Source organism: Cetorhinus maximus, chromosome 3 (assembly GCF_964194155.1).
Source record: "Cetorhinus maximus chromosome 3, sCetMax3.hap1.1, whole genome shotgun sequence".
In the NCBI taxonomy this organism is placed as follows: domain Eukaryota; kingdom Metazoa; phylum Chordata; class Chondrichthyes; order Lamniformes; family Cetorhinidae; genus Cetorhinus; species Cetorhinus maximus.
Window position 1 is genome coordinate 103099704 of NC_135881.1, and position 17353 is coordinate 103117056.

At 45.5% G+C, this 17353-nt stretch overlaps 1 protein-coding gene across 1 annotated transcript in view; it reads left to right on the plus strand.

The window, feature by feature from the left end:
- Nucleotides 1–4018: 4018 nt before the first annotated feature.
- sdhaf3 (succinate dehydrogenase complex assembly factor 3) overlaps nucleotides 4019–17353 on the plus strand; it is a 51798-nt gene continuing 38463 nt past the window's right edge. Inside the window, exon 1 of the mRNA XM_078538781.1 lies at nucleotides 4019–4233. Coding sequence (XP_078394907.1) covers nucleotides 4066–4233 — 168 coding nt within the window. The 5' untranslated portion in view covers nucleotides 4019–4065. The remainder of the gene's footprint in view (nucleotides 4234–17353) is intronic.

Sequence of the window (17353 nt, forward strand, 5' to 3'; positions counted from 1 at the left end):
ATCAGGATGTTGGATCCGTGCGGGTGGAGATGAGGAATAGTAGGGAAAGAAGTCACGATTAAGAGTGGTCTACAGGCCCCCTAACAGTAACCACGATGTAGGACAAAGTATACAAGAAGAAATATTGGGTGTGTTAAGGTGACGGTAATAATCATGGGTGATTTTTAACCTACATAAAAACTGGAAAAATCAGATTTGCAGTAGTAGCCTGGATAAGGAGCCCTTAGAATGCTTTCAAGATAGTTTACTTAGAGCAGTACATTCTGGAACCAACCAGAGAGCAGGTTATATTAGACTTGATATTGTGTAATCTGACAGGATTAATTAATGACCTCAGAGTGAAAGCACCCCTAGGTAGCAGTGACCACAACATGATTGAGTTTTACATTGAATTTGAAAGGGAGAAGAGTGGGTCTAAGAGCAGTATTTTAAACTCAAATAAGGGCAACTATGTGGGCATGAAAGCTGAGCTGGCTGAAGTAAACTGGGATACTAGGCTAGAGGATAGATAAATAGGGAGGCAGTGGCAGTCATTTAAGGGGATAGTTCAGAATACTCAGAATAAGTATATTCCTACCATAAAGAAAAATTCTAAGGGGAGTACCCATCACCCATGGTTAACTAAAGAAGTTAAGGAAAACATCAAACTTAAGGAAAAAGCATGTAACTGTGGAAAGATGAATCACAGGTCATTTGATTGGTCAGAATATAAAGAACGGCAGTGAATGACTGAAAGGTTAATCAGGAGAAATAATTTTTTTTTATTCCTTCACGGGATGTCGGCTTTGCTGGCTGGGCCAGCATTTGTTGCCCATCCCCAGTTGCCCTTGAGAAGGGAAGTAACTAGGGAAGTAGAGAAGGCATTAGAATATGAGGAAGCAAGCTAGAAATGCAAAAACGGATAGCAAGAGTTTCTACAGGCATTTAAAAAGGAAAAGAGCTTGTAAGATGAGCGTTGGTCCTCTAGAGAGTAACAATGGGGAGTTAATAGTAGATAATAAGGCAATGGTGGATGAAATGGACAAATATTTTGCTTCTGTCTTCACTGTATAGGACACAAAAGACATTCCAGTAATAGCTGTAAATCAAGAGATGGAAGGGAGAGGGGAAATTGGTGAAATTACAATCACTAGGGAAGAGGTAGTTAGCAAACTGATGGAGCTGCGGGCAGTCAAGTCTCCAGGTCCTGATGGACTTCATCCTAGGGTCCTAAAAGAGCTGGCTAATGAGGTAGTAGATGCATTGGTGCTAATTTCCCAAAATTCACCATATTCTGGAAAGGTTCCATCACACTGGAAAGTAGCAAATATAACCCCTCCATTCAAGAAGGGAGGGAGGCAGAAAACAGGAAACTATAGGCCAGTTAGCTTGACATCTGCCGTGGGTGAGGTGTTGGAATCGATCATTAAGGAAGTTATAGCTAGGCACTTAGAGAAACTCAAGGTAATCGGGAAGAGTCAGCATGGTTTTGTGAAAGGGAAATCATCTTTCGTTAATTTATTGGAGTTCTCTGAAGGAGTAACTTGCACTGTGGATAAAGGGGAGCCTGTAGATGTGCTGTACTTGGGTTTCCAGAAGGCTTGGATAAAGTGCCACACAAAAGGTTATTGTGGAAAATAAAAGCTCTTGGTGTAGGGGGTAAGATATTTGCATGGATATAAGATTGGCTGACAGAAAACAGAGAGTATGCATAAATGGACCTTTTTCTGATTGACAGGATGTGACAAGTGGAGTCCTGCAGGGGTCTCAACTTTTTACAATTTTTATCAATGACTTAGATGAGGGGAGTGAAGACATGGCAGCTAAATTTGCAGGTGACACAAAGATAGGTAGGAAAGTATGTTGTGAAGATGTCATAAGAACGTTGCAGACAGATATAGATAGGTTGAGTGACTGGGCAAAAACCTGGCAGAGTATAATGCGGGAAAATGTGAAGTTGTTCACTTTGGCAGGAAGAATAAAAAAGCAAAGTAATACTTAACCAGAGAATGGCTGCAGAATTCTGAGGTGCAGAGGGATCTTGGTGTTCTTGTGCATGAGTCACAAAAAGTTAGTATGCAGATACAGCAAGTAATTAAGAAGACTAATGGAATGCTATCCTTTATTACAAGAAGAATTGAACATAAATGTAAGGATGTTATGCTTCAGTGATACAGCGCATTGGTGTGACCACATCTCGAATATTGTGTGCAGTTTTGGTCTCCTTATTTAAGGAAGGATGTAAATGCTTTGGAAGCAGTTCAGAGGAGGTTTACTTGATTGATGCCTGGAATGAGCGGGTTGCCTTCTGAGGAAAGATTAGACAGGCTGGGCTTGTGTCCACCGGAGTTTAGAAGAGTAAGAGGTGACTTGATTGAAGTATATAAGATCCTGAACGGTATTTACAAGGTGGACATGGAAAGGATGTTTCCTTTTGTGGGTGAGTCTAGAACTAGAGGCTCTATTTTGAAATTAAAGGTTGCCCTTTAGGACCGAGATGAGAACTTTTTGCCTCTGAGGGTTGTGTGACTTTGGAACTCTCTGCCTCAGAAGGTGGTGCAGACAGGGTCATTGAATACTTTTAAGGCAGAGGTAGATAGATTCTTGTTAGGCAAGGGAATCAAAGGTTATCGGGGGTAGATAGGAATGTGGAATTCCAAACACAAGCAGGTCAGTCATAACCTTACAAATGGTGGAGCAGGCTTAACGGGCCAAAAGGCCTACTTCTGCTCCTATTTCATTTGTTTGTCTGTACTAGGTCCCTTGCTTTTTGCAGTATACACCAACAATTTAAACTTAAGTGTAGGCAGCAAAATGAATAAGTTTGCAAATGGTGATAGTGAGGAAAAAGCTGCAGATGGCAGGAAACTATCAGTGGACTAGTTGGTGATGGTATATAAGAGGTGAATGGGACTCAATCCAGAAAACTTTGAGGCAATGAAGTTTGAGAACAACAAATGCATAAAATTCAGGTCTTATTACAAGAATTATAAGGTTACACTAGAGATGGTACAGAGGAAATTTGCGTGGATGTTTTTAGAAATGGAAAATTGTAGCTATGAGGAAAGTGATAGGGTGTAGTTGTTTTCTTTGGTATAAAGAAGGCTGCAAAGAGATTTAATTGAGTTGTATAAAATTATAAGAAGCCTAAATATTGGAAAGGAGGGATCTGATGACATGGCTATTAATAGCAGGGGGCACAGATTTTAAGTGGTTGGTAAAAGGGGAGTTGAGTGGTTTTTTTTTCACTGAGGGTGGTGGGGATTAGAAACGCACTTCCTAAAAGGGTGGTAGAAGCAGAAGCCCTCCAGTTAAATTCTTGGATATTCACTTGAAGAGCTCTGACCTGCAGACTAAGAGTAGAAATTGAGATTGGGGGAATAGCCTTTTCAGCCAGCAGAGACACAATCACCTGTTCAGTTTGTTTCTATTTCAGATTTCCAGCATCTGTAATATGTTGCTTTTAGTTTATGTTTCTGTGTCGGACCCAACTGATCCGGCTCCTTTCTGGGGGCCACCAGCCAACTCTTAACCAAAAACAAAAATTGCTGGGAAAACTCAGCAGGCCTGACAGCATCTGTGGAGAGGAACACAGTTAACATTTCGAGTCCGTGTGACTCTTCATCTTCAGAGTCATACGAACTCGAAACGTTAATTCTGTCTTTCTCTCCACAGATGCTGTCAGACCTGCTGAGTTTTCCCAGCTATTTCTCTTATTGTTTCAGATTTCCAGCATCCGCAGTATTTTGTCAGCTCTTAAATGTCGTCTCCACAGCAACAACCAATCAAGAGTCACCGCCCCCCCCTCGTGCTACAGCATCAACAGCCCGCGCTACAAGCCCCGAAACCGATGTATCAAGACGGTAAGAAATGCGAAATACTTGGCAAACGACAATAATTATCAACATCTATTTATTTTTCAATTCATTCTGAAGAAAGTATGGAGCCGCAGCGAATACATACTGATTTCCCCCACCCCGGGCAATATAGACAATTCATTCGGAGGAACATTCGTGTCGTACCTCGGGGGACAGGTTCAGGCACGGGCATTTCCGGTGAGCTCGTGGTACCGTGGTTGCCCGGGAAATGATTGGCGTCAGCCGGGTGCGCGCGCTGTACAAGCGGATTCTGCTCGTGCACCGGTTGCTGCCGCCCGAGCTGCGTGCTCTGGGTGACCGCTATGTCCGGGATGAATTCAGGAGGAATAGAGCGGCCGAAGTGCAGCAGGCCAACAGGTTCATCGAGGAATGGGAGGTAGGAGTGTCTGAGCAGGCCTCGAGGAGTGGCCTTTACAAACGGCTGGGAATGAGGGCCGAAATGCTGTTTGAGAGAAAATTGTACAGTATCTATCGCACCTTTTAGCCCCCAGCCTCTGAAATACTCACTCACAAGATCCCTAAAAACAGCAATGGATACTGAGTATATAATGTGTTATAGTGATGTTGACTAGGTTACCGGGGATGGGGTACTGCTACTGCACTAGAGCAGTGGGATCTTCTACGTCCACCTCTCAGCGTGGGACGGTCAGCCTAAATTACGCACTCATGTCTCTGGAGCGGCTCTTGAACCCAAGTCCTTTTGACTCAAAGGTGAGAGGGCTAGCAACTGAGCCAACGCTGACACCTGGCCCAGATTTTCCTGTGGGCTTGGGAAAACCTGCCCTTTGCACTGATCCGCCTTCTGAAATGCACTCCTGACCTGTGTGTGGCTTTTCCATCACACTTCCACTTCTCTCCAGCCCTGAAGAAGGGTCATAGGGACTTGAAACGTTAACTCTATGTTTCTCTCTCCACAGATGCTGCTATACCTGCTGAGTTTTTCCAACGTTTACTGCAGGATTTCCAGCATCGGCAGTATTTTGCTTTTATCTGTGTGTGACTTTGCCTAGGATTTTTGATTTTTCACTCAGGGTTCAGGTTTGAGGTGTACTTTGTGAGCTGTGATGGTGGAAGGGTGTGGAAACATTCTGGTTAGAAGGCCTGTCCCTGTTCTTTGAGAACTTAAGAAATAGGAGCAGGAGTAGGCCATTCAGTACGATTATGTCTGATCTTCTACCTCAGTACCATTTTCCTGCACTATCCCTGTATCCCTTGAAGTTTTTAAAATGTAGAAATCTATGGATCTCAGCCTTGAACGTGCTCAGTAACTGAGCCTCCACAGCCATCTGTGGCAGATCCACCACTCTCTGAGTGAAGAAATTCCTTCTGATCTCAGTCCTAAATGACTTGTCCCTTATTCTGAGACTCTGCCCCCTGTGTCTAGACTCACCCACCCCCAGCTATGGGAAATGTCCTTCCTGCATCACCTTGTCGAGCCCTGTAAGAATTTTGTATGTTTGAATGAGATCACCTCTCGTTCTTCTAAACTCCAGTGAATAAAGGCCCAATCTATTTAATATTTCCTCATTGGACAATCCTTCCATCTCAGAAATTAATTTAGTGAACCTTTGTTGCACTTCCAACAGCCCACCCCATGGCCCCTCAGATCTACCATGCCACTTTCTGCCTTCTCCATGCACCCCATGTATCCTCCCTCGCCACTCATATAGTATCCACTGTGTACACCCCTCAGGAGCCATGCAAAGCAGTGGGAATTCTTTTAAATACAGTTTTAAAAAAAAAGTGACAATCTCATAAAACTCTCAATCAAACCTGCTGCCATTGATACTGCAAAAAGTTCTCCATTGGAAAAAAGTTAATCCTTTAAATGGCCATAAAGTTGGGTAAACAAACAGCTGTACTCTGAAACCACCTCAAAGGCAAAGTATGTTATACAACATTGTAAAACTGTCAGTCATCCTGCTGAACAGCTGTCAGCAAGCCATAAGATTTTGGAACTCAGCCAACCATTCATAATAGTCACAGCTATCAAAACATTAGCTTCCCAACTCCAAAGGCTAACATTTAAAGAACATGTGGTGTCTTCTGCATTTCAAACCAAATTGTCAATTGATGGAGTGGAGCAGGTGCTTTTTTTTTACATTTCAAAAGCATTGGACTTTCTTCACAGTCAACCATACATTTAAATCCCAGTGCCAAAGTGAAGAGGATGGTTTTTCAACACATTTTTCCACATTTTTGAGTGCATTATGGCACTTTTCCCAATGGAAAAACGTACTGTAATGCATGTAAACATTTACACAACAGTGGTCAATATACTGGTCAACTTAACTTTGCAGGACAGAGCCCTATGATGAATCACTGCTTTAAAAACACATCTATACTACAATACAGCATTGAATATTAACATTTGAGGATGTGAAAGCATCTTATATTTGCTTTTCAGAATTTTGGTAACTCCTCATCAAGTTTCCCCACTGGTCACAAACCCTCATAGGTGGTGCATTTCTTTGGGCTTCCAAAACCCGCACTAGCACACGAAAATAGTGTGCAGGGTGGGGAATGCAATTTTCCTGTGCTCCTTGCAATGGGAACCCTGACCTCAGAAGAGGTGCCAGCGTTTTACATCCAAGACCTTCCTGACTCGCGAAAAGGCCACATGAAAACGGTGAAGGGCAAGGAAGCTAGTGGAAAACAGTGAAAAGAAACTAAGTTCGGCATTTCGCAACCCAATTTGCACTTCCATTAGGAGACAAAACCTGTCCGCTAGTGTATTAGGGGGATGAAGTCTCAAGGTTTAGCTGTATTTGAGAGTGGGATACTCTCGGGTTCCTGGAGCATTTGAGAGGGACCTTGCAAGGTTCTGCAAACATTAGTACTGTAAAGAAGATTCTGGGAGCTGCAGGCAACTGAATTGGGAACTTTCTGTGTTTGGGAGCCAAAGTTATGGCAAGAGACAATCGGGATAGCTCATGGAGATTTAGGGCCTTGGACGTGAATCAAAGAGCACTATGATTAAGTTATGTAAGGTTTTCATATAGTTCATGGTTACCAATATAAGCTTGAAAAATTCAGCTAGTTTATTTTAAAGAAGCACAGGCTTAGAGTGGACATGATTTAGATTTTTAAAGTAAGTTTTAATTCAGTTTGCTTGCATAGGATATATTTGAGATGGTTTGACCACTGAGCATACATACAAAACCTTTAGAAAAAGAAAAAGGTTGGATGCCATAAAGAATTTCTTTTTAAGAAGAATGATATATAGTTGGTCAATATATACCTGTGACAGCCCTTTGAAACTTGGTAAGTTCTATTTTTAGAGGATATTTCCAATGATAGAAGGCAAGTATGTCCACGTGGCCCTGGAAAGGGCATACTCTTGATACCTTCCTTGACTGGGGGGCACTTCAGGGGCTGGGGTTTTTGGCCAATATAGAAAATATTATTTAATTTGGTATGTTTCCCTTTTTTTTTTTTAATATACCCCTTTAAAAAGGAAGCGTTTTGGTTAGATTAATTTTGCTTGATGACATTTAGGATGGCAACCCAGTGTCATCCTAAATGTCCAATCAAAGGAATCTTAGAATGGTTACAGTAGAGAAGGAGGCCAGCTGACCCATCAAGTCTATGCTGGCTCTCTGAAAGAGCAAGTCAGCTAGTCCCACAACTCTGCCCTTTCCTGCTAACCCTGCAATTTCTTCGTTCTTCAGCTGCTTATCCAATTCTCTTTAGAAGGGCACAATTGAATCTGCCTCATCCATCCTCTCCGGCAGTGTATTCCAAATCCTAAACCTTTCTTTAAAACATAGAAAGTGCTTTCTCATGTCATTTTTGGTACTTTTGCCAAAACCTGTGTTCTCTGGTTCTGAACCCTCTGCCAAAGGGATCAGTTTCTATCGATTTACTTTGTCTAGATCCCTCATGATTTTGAAAATCAAAACAGATTTCCTCTCAACGCTTTCTTCTCTAAGGAGAACAACCCCAGCTTCTCCACTCTCGCTTCGTAACTGAAGTCCCTCATCCCCAGATCCATTCTTGTGAATCTTTTCTGCAGCCTCACTTAAAGCCTTCACACTCTTCCTAAAGTGCAATGCCCAGATTTGGACACACTACTTCAGTTGAGGCTGAACCAGCATTTTAAAATGGTTCACCATAGCTTCATTGCTTTTCTACTCTATGCCTCGGTTTATAAAGCTGAGAATCCTGTATGTCGTCTTACCTCTTTCTCAATCTGCCCTGCCACCTTCAAAGATTTTACACATGTATATTCTCCCCCCCCCCCCCCCCCCCCCAACACACACACACACACAACCCCCGGTTCTCTCTTCTCTCTTACTTCATCCAATGAGCTCTGGCTTTCATTGCCCTAACTTTCCCCCTGATGGGACCCTTACTCTACCCAAACCATCTCTTCTTTAAAGGCAGCCATTAGAATACTAAGGGGAATTAAAGTAAATTCCAGAGGGCTGTGCATACAGGAAAAGTGAATGAACCTTCAACATTTCATAAGATGAGAGAACCCTTGGGGGGGGTGGGGTTGGGGGGCGGGGTGGGGGGAGTGGGTGGAGTAAAAAGGTAGAACTGAGTTATAGCATAAATCTTTATAAGCTATAGTGTTAGTGGTGACTGCTTTGTTTATTTTCTCTTTATATTTATGCAATAAAGTTTGAGCTTGTTAAAAAAACATGAAATCATGTGGTGTAGTTCTGTCGCTTAATTGCTGGGTGTTCAGATTTCTTCTTTAAACGTTAATGGTCCCAACAGGATCATAGCATGCTATTACTGTCCCAATTTATATTAGGATAATTCAATTTCCCCATTATCACTACTCTATAGTTCTTGCATCTCTCTGTAATTACCTTTCAAATTTGCACCTCTATATCTTTCCTACTAGTTGGTAGCATGTGGAATACACACAGCAGTGTTATAGTACCTCTATTTTTCTTAACTAATTACATTCTCTGTTTACAAGCTCTGGGACACCTGCTCTCTCCAACTCTGTAATATTCTCCTTAATCAATGCTGCCACTCATCCTCATTTTTTGTCCTTCCCTATCTTTTCTGAACACCTTCTAACCAGGTACATTTAACACCCAGTCCTGCCAATTTTTGAATCAGATCTCCATAATCATCCAATGTCACATTCCCATGTGGCTATTTGCGCCTGCACTCACTACCTTATTTATGACATTCTGTGCATTTACATATATGCACTTTAAACCTGAATTAGATCTTACCATATTTCCCCTTAGTCTGACTCTGCCTAATACTTTACTGTTTCTTACTCCAGCACTATCTGTTTCTTGCAATCCTTTGTGCAGCTTGCTTCCTTCCTAATGCTACAACCTGGTTCCCACCTCCTGTAAATTAGAGCTATTGGGGAGGTTTTAATCTAACAAACCACTCCACGAGGACATGGTCCCAGCCCTGTTTAGGTGCAAGCCAACTGATCTGCACAGGTCCCATCTTTCTCAGAACTTGTTTCAATGCCCCAGGAATCTCAAGCCCTTCTTCCTGCACCATGTCTCTAACCATGTATTCATCTGCTCTACCCTCAGGGCCAGAATTTTACGTCTTGCAGGCACACATGCACTTGACCCAAATGGACTTGAAATAGCACGAGATGATGTTGGGCTAGCGTCCCAACAGTCATCCTGCATGCAAGCAATCTTCAGGTTGGCGGGCGCATGTGGGTGTCGGAGTCGCACCTGCCAACAATTAAAAGTCCACTTAAGGCCATTAAAAAGACAATTGATCCTGACTTTACATTGCTAGCGCGATTTTGCACTCGTTGCACAGGCAGGCGAGCAGCCCACTTTTAATGAAACCTCATCCAAGGGTGTTATAACAGGGTCTACAACATTGCCATTGTGAGTAGTCGGGAGTTTAGGAGATTGATTGCTTAATTGAACTTGACAGCTTCATCTCTGTTCTGAGCTTCAGCCTTAGTATTTCTAGACTCTATTTCAGGACTCATTGGTGCCTCCAAGGCCCCCGGAGGATTTTGACCGTGTGGACCCTTCCAGGCACCAGGCAACCTTCTCTTACCTGGTAATGGAGATTGTGCTCTCTGCTGGAGGCACCTCCTCCTCTGAGGAGGAGAGGAAGCCAGGTGTCCCAAAGCATTGTCCAGGGGAGCGATCTGTCGGAGGAGAAGCACAGGCACAAAAGGTGCAGGTCCAGCAGGTAGACATCTGAGTCATTGCTACTGTCCTGTTGCCAGTGTTTACAGGCAGCGATGCAGGTACCTCAACATGTCCGAGGTGCAATGACAAAGGAGGTCCCACCTCTCCAGGGAGACTGTGACCTCCATTTGTCGGATGATTGGGTCTGAGATCACCTCCAACTATGTGGGTGGACACCCCATGCCAGTAGCTCTGAAGGTCACAGTGGCCCTCAACTTCTATGCTGCTGGCTCTTTCCAGGGGTCAGTGGGGGATCTTTGTGGAGTGTCCCAATCAGCTGTCCAAGTTTCATCAAGCTGGTGACTGATGCTCTGTTCAGGCGGGCAATGATGTTTATTCATTTCTGCATGGATGAGGCCAGCCATGCTGAGCAAGCTGGAGGGTTTGCAGCAAATACTGGGCTCCCTCGCATCCAGGGTGCAATCGACAGCACTCGTGCCCAACAAAGCGCCAGCGGGTCAGCCGGGTGCTTTTGTCAACAGGAAGGGATTCCACTCGATGAACGTCTAGATACTTTGTGACCCACAAGATGCAGATTCTGCAAGTCTGTGCAAGGTACCCTGGTAGCTCCCATGACGCTTACTTCCTCACACTCACAGGTGCAAAGGCTGTTCGCTGCCCCAGCTTGACTGGAAGGCTGGCTGCTGGGAAATGAGGGCCATCCATTGAAAAGGTGGCTTATGATGCCTATCCGCCATCCAAGAATGGAGGTAGAGCAGTGTTATAATAGGAGTCATGCCTCCACATGGGCGGCAGTAAAGAGGACCATAGATCTTCTGAAGATGCGCTTACGATGCCTGGACTGTTCCGGGGGAGCACTACAATACCCTCCAGAGCGAGTATCACTGATGGTAGTTGTATGTTTCACTCTCCACAATATTGACTGGCAAGGGGGGACCCACTGGAGGAAGAGAATCTTGAGGCAGCTCCACAGGCCAGAGAGGATGAATCCAGCGGTGAGTCAGAAGAGGAGCTCAGTGAGGACGTGCAGGCAGGGACGCCTTGATCCAACGCTCCTTCAGCTAGGCTGCCAAAGATCTGCTCGCCTCATGCCAGGGCTGCCTCCTCCATCCCGGATGTTTGAAATTACCCTTTCCTTTGAACCCAAAGTTCACTCAGTGCCTGTGCAATAAAGTTTACAGCCAGTCATGTCCAGCATGAGATACTGACATGCCCTGCACCTTCAAAACAAGTGAAGAATACTCAGGCCATTAAGACAAAAGCAAAATTTATATCATGTTGGCACTTGCATTAAATGAACATAACGTATGGTGTGAATGGTCACACCTATAAACATATTAACATAATATGGCAGAACAGAAGATCACCCGTAAACAGTCCCTCTTGTGCTCATGGAGCCTTAAATTTATGTTTGCGAGTGCTGCGTCTTGTTGCGCCCCCCCCCCGCGCTGGCAGCAGCACTGGTGGCAGCCTGCTGACTGTGCTGTCCTGTTGGCCTTGATGATCTTGGCGATCCTCTTACCATTGCTGGCTGCACCTGTGAGGGAGCGCTAGTGCCACGGCTGGCCTCTCCCCAGTCATCGCAGCCTCATCAGATGCCATGGTCACTGGCAAAGGGGTGGAGGAGCTGCAGCAATCATCCAGAGCACCCTGAGAGGATCCTGCAGAGACGACAAGCAGCTTATGCACCAACATGAGGTCGCTTTGAATCGCCATTGATGGACGGGCATCTAGCGGGGATACTGGGTGCCTCGTCCATCTCCCACACTGGCACTGACCTCCTGAGGTCATTGCCTGTGTGAGGGCTTGCAGGTCTGCCCGCAACCCCAGGAACCCCTGATTATGTCCCTGGAGTTGCCTGTCCATCAGAGTGCCTACTCTCTCAATGGAGGAGGCAGTGCACTTGATGATGAGGGTCAACGCAGTGCTCATGCTCCACATGGGCTCCTCCACAACAAAAACCATGACACGCATACCCTCATGGATCTCTGCCAGACCCTCCTGCACATCCTGCTGGACATCCAGCATCATCTGCCTAATGGACAACGCCAGAGGCTTATCATCTGCCTTCAATTCAGCATCATCCTGGTGTCCAGCAGTCCTCTGACTGCTGGCGCCCTGGGCACTATCTGGCTCTGCCTGCTCCTCAAGCGAGTTTGAAGTGTGCTTACCGCTATGCACGACATCCTAGCCGACGATCTAATGCCTATCGAGGTGCTGGTATCTGCGCTGGTGCCTGGTTCAGAGAGGAGGTGTGATGCAGCTGCATCTAAAGCCCAGTGGTCCTCTGGCATCAAGGGTGGTTCTTCGGGGTCCAGCGTTCGAGCGTGAGCTAGCGATTCTAGGGGAGAACAATGATATCACACTGTCACTGTGCATGCCAGGCGCCGTGGTGAGATAATGGAGATCTGCATCATAAGACCAGAAGACATAGGAGCAGAAATTAGGCCATTCGACCCATCGAGTCTGCTCCGCCATTCAATCACGGCTGATAAGTTTCTCAACCCCATTCTCCCGCCTTCTCCCCGTAATCTTTGATCCCCTTACCTATCAAGAACCTATCTAGCTCGGTCTTAAATGCACTCAATGACCTGGCCTCCACAGCCTTCTGTGGCAATGAATTCCATAGATTCACCACTCTCTGGCTAAAGAAGTTTCTCCTCATCTCTGTTCTAAAAGGTCTTCCCTTTACTCTGAGGCTGTGCCCTCGGATCCTAGTCTCTCCTACTAATGGAAACATCTTCCCCACGTCTACTCTATCCAGGCCTTTCAGTATTCTGTAAGTTTCAATCAGATCCCCTCTCATCCTTCTAAACTCCATTGAGTATAGACCCAGAGTCCTCAAACGTTCCTCATATGTTAAGCCTTTCATTCCTGGGATCATTCTCGTGAACCTCCTCTGGACCCTCTCCAGGGCCAGAACACCCTTCCTGAGATACGGGGCCCAAAATTGCTCACAATATTCTAAATGTGGTCTGACCAGAGCCTTATAAAGCCTCAGCAGCACATCCCTGCTTTTATATTCTAGTCCTCTCGAAATAAATGCCAACATTGCATTTGCCTTCCTAACTACTGACTCAACCTGTAAGTTAACCTTAAGAGAATCCTGGACTAGGACTACCAAGTCCCTTTGCACTCCAGATTCCTGAATTCTCTCCCCATTTAGAAAATAGTCTATGCCTCTATTCTTCCTACCAAAGTGCATGACCTCACACTTCCCCACGTTGTATTCCATCTGCCACTTCTTTGCCCATTCTCCTAACCTGTCTAAATCCTTCTGCAGCCTCCCCACCTCCTCAATACTACCTGTCCCTCCACCTATCTTTGTATCTGCAAACTTAGTCAGAATGCCCTCAGTTCCTTCATCTAGATCATTAATGTATAAAGTGAAAAGTTGTGGTCCCAACACTGACCTCTGCGGAACTCCACTAGTCACCGGCCACCATCCTGAGAAGGACCCTCTTATCCCCACTCTCTGCCTCCTGCCAGACAGCCAATCTTCTATCCATGCTAGTACCTTGCCTCTAACACCATGGGCTCTTATCTTACTGAGCAGCCTCCTGTGCGGCACCTTGTCAAAGGCCTTCTGGAAGTCCAAGTAGATAACATCTATTGGCTCTCCTTTGTCTAACCTGCTCGCTATCTCCTCAAAGAATTCTAACAGATTTTTCAGGCATGACCTCCCCTTGATGAAACTATGCTGACTTTGCCCTATTTTACCATGCCCTTCCAAGTATTCTGAAATCTCATCCTTAATAATGGACTCTAAAATCTTACCAACGACCAAGGTCAGGCTAATCAGCCTGTAATTTCCCGTCTTTTGCCTCGCTCCCTTCTTAAACAGGGGGGTTACATTAGCGATTTTCCAGTCCTCTGGGACCCTCCCTGACTCGAGTGATTCCTGAAAGATCACCATTAACGCCTCCACTATCTCTTCAGCTATCTCACATTGTCACTATGCATGCCAGGAGCCGTGGCGAGATAATGGAGATCTGCATTAAGGTGCCATCGTCTTTCAATGGTCAATGGGGACTCCAGGTTTGAGGCTCCCATTGTCCGCAACACTCACCTCTCTGCGCTGCACTCTTACCCTGCGTGGTGGCCCTTCAGCTCCAAGGCATCCATCTCATACCTCATAAGAATGAGGAGGTTTGAGGGGTGGGGGGTCTCTGCCTGTCTTAGTTCTTTCATTAGTGTTATGGCTTCTCTTCTGAAATAATACGCGAGCATTGATTGTCCACACTCTACATACAGTGCCTTTGCAGCCTGGAAAATACCCACCTCTGGGACACCTTGCAGGGCACATCGAGTCATGGCCATCGACCAACACGGCACTCAGGACAAGCAGCCAGGGCTCACCCGCTTGGCCAGCTCTGGTGGCAGTTGGCTCTCAGACTCTAACATCCCTGAGCTCCACGGGTGGACGGCCAGCCCTTAACACTTCTCCACACTGATCCATGCCAATATGGCACTCACCTTTGATGAGCTCATCCTTGCTGAGCGCACCCTTGTCAAGCGCAACAAATCATTGAACCTTATGTGGCATTGCACCCATGTGTGCCACTGAACACCCTGGCCGCTGACCTCGGCTGCCACTTCCAGACTTTTTTGGTCAAGTGCGGTGGCCTCCTCCTACTATCCCTGGGTACTAGTGTCCTGCCTGACACCGACCTCCTCCACAAGGTCTGCAAAGCACTCGTCCAAGAAATGGGGCTGAGTGCCCACCCGGCTTGTACTCCTGCCTGATGTTTCCAGCTGCTGGTGAGACCTTTGTTCGAGTGAAATGGTCTCCTGGACAGACTCCAAAGATTCTCCCCTGGCAGCCTTCAGGAAGCTACCTCTGCTGGTTTTAAAGCACCCACAGGGTCGCCATTGGACCCGGCGCCCAACAGCCTCCCATCCCTGCTCAGCCCTACCCACCATTGAGAGGATGCATTTCACGCTGGGCGGATCTTAATTGGCCATGCAGTGTGAAATTGCATTTGCACCGGAACCAGGAGCGGATTCCACGTTCGCTTCCGTCGACTTGGTGCGCATGCCAAACATGAAATTCAGGCCCCTATTTCTACACTCATAGCATGTGGCACTAGGCATAATCTAGAGATTACTACCTTGAGGTCCTTTATTGCTAGTCCCATTCTAAGCTTCCTAAAAATGCCTGAACGTTTTCATCACTGTAGTTGGTATGGCATTGATATGGACCTTGACCTCTGGTTATTCACCCCCCCACCCCCTCCCTTAGAGAGCACTGCAACAGCTCAGTGACATTCTTAATCCTGGGACTTGGAGTCACTCCTGCGGACACAGAAACACCTGTATGTTCCCTTAACTATAGAATCCTCCGAGCCCCATGTGCAGCCGAATCAACTGTGGTGCCATGAACTTGACTCTGGCTGCACTCTCCAGATGAACCATCACAGTATTCAGAACTGAATACAGGTTGGATAGCGAGATGCACTTACTGGAGTCCTGTACCAGCAGCCTGGTTGTCCTGGACTGTCTGGCAGTCACCCATTACCTCTCTGCAAGTACATCCTTAAACTGCGGGTTGACATCCTCCTGAAACGCACTATGTAGCTCTCAGCCATGTGGATGCACCACAGTGACAGCAGCTGCTGTTCAAAATCCAAAGTCTGGAGCTGGAGCTGCTCCAGCTGATGACACTTCCTACAGACGTGGTTGTCCAGAAAATGCGAAGGGTCCAGGAGTTCTGACATGGAACAGGATGTGCACTTCATGAGACAGATGTCCTGCTATGCTGCTGCTTGTTAAATGACTAAACTTAACAGAAATAAATTCAAGAGTTAAACTGGATAAACTTTTTACATAGAAGTCTTTTTTTAATTAAATAAGTATTAGTAAGTCAGTAAGTTACTGATTCTTGGTTCTGAGTATGATACACTTCCCTAGTTTAAAAAGCAAAACTAAAAATGCAATACACACTAACCTGTCACCTACCTGCTGTTTTATGGCATCATTCCTTGATTTTTTTTTGTTAATTTTGAAGCTCCGGCTCCTAACTCGCCCAGCAGGTCCACTCCTCTCGTTCTCCTGTAGGCCTGCTCCTGGGCCTGGCTATATCTTCCTACGGTCCTTTTGCAGGAAAGTAGCTAGTTAGCTGCAAAGATAAGTAGTGGGATTACTTTGAAGATATATTTCCCATAGCTGCACAAAAAAGTGGATCCCTAGGATATTGTTCAATTAAATGGTGGTTAAATGCAGTACTTGGTTCCACTACATCTCTGGATGAGATCAGCTTGATGGGCTTGGTTGTATGTGGGTTCTTTACAACAATGTGAGCTAGAAATTGTAATAACATATCAGATCTTGACCACAATATATTAACAGGAAGTAGTAACTATAATGATATATGTCAGACCCTAGCTCACACCCTCTGTTTTTCCAACTGTGGTGTACAGTTCTTTTCCCTTCCCTCCACTCTATCTGAGATAAAATCTTTTGCAGTCTTAACTCTAGTCCTCTGGAATCCCTCTCTATCGCTATCAAAAACATTATTAAACAAAGTCATAGAATGATAAAGCACAGAAGGAGGCCAATTAGAGTCATAGAGGTCTACAGCACAGAAAAAGGCCCTTCAGCCCATCGAGTCTACACTGGTCAAACAAGTACCTAACTATTCTAATCCCATTTTCCAGCACTAGGCCCATAGCCTTGTATGCCATGGCATCACAAGTGCACATCCAAATACTTATTTAATGTTATGAGGGTTTCTGCCTCTACCACCCTTTCAGGCAGTGAGTTCCAGATTCCCACCACCCTCTGGGTGAAAAAATTCTTCCTCACAACTCCGCTAAACCTGCCCCTTACCTTAAATCTATGCCCCCTGGTTACTGATCCCTCCACCAAGGGGAAAAGTTCCTTCCTGTCTACCCTATCTATGCCTCTCATAATTTTATACACCTCAATCATGTCCCCCCTCAATCTCCTCTGCTCCTTAAGAAAATAACCCCAGTCTATCTAATCTCTCCTCATAATTAAAACTCTCCAGCCCAGGCAACATCCTGGTAAATCTCCTCTGCACTCTCTCTAGTGCAGTCACATCCTTCCTATAATGCGGATTCCAGAACTGCCGACAATACTCTTGCTGTGGTCTAACCAGCGTTTTATGCTGTTCCAGCATAACCTCCCTGCTCTTATATTTTATGCCTTGGCTAATAAAGGCAAGTATCCTATATGCCTTCTTAACCACCTTATCTACCTGTCCCGCTACCTTAAGGGACCAGTGGACATGCACACCAAGGTCCCTCTGATCCTCGGTACTTCCCAGGATCCTACCATTCATCGTGTATTCCCGTGCCTTGTTTGTCCTGCCCAAGTGCATCGTCTCACACTTATCCGGATTAAATTCCATTTGCCACTGACCAGCCC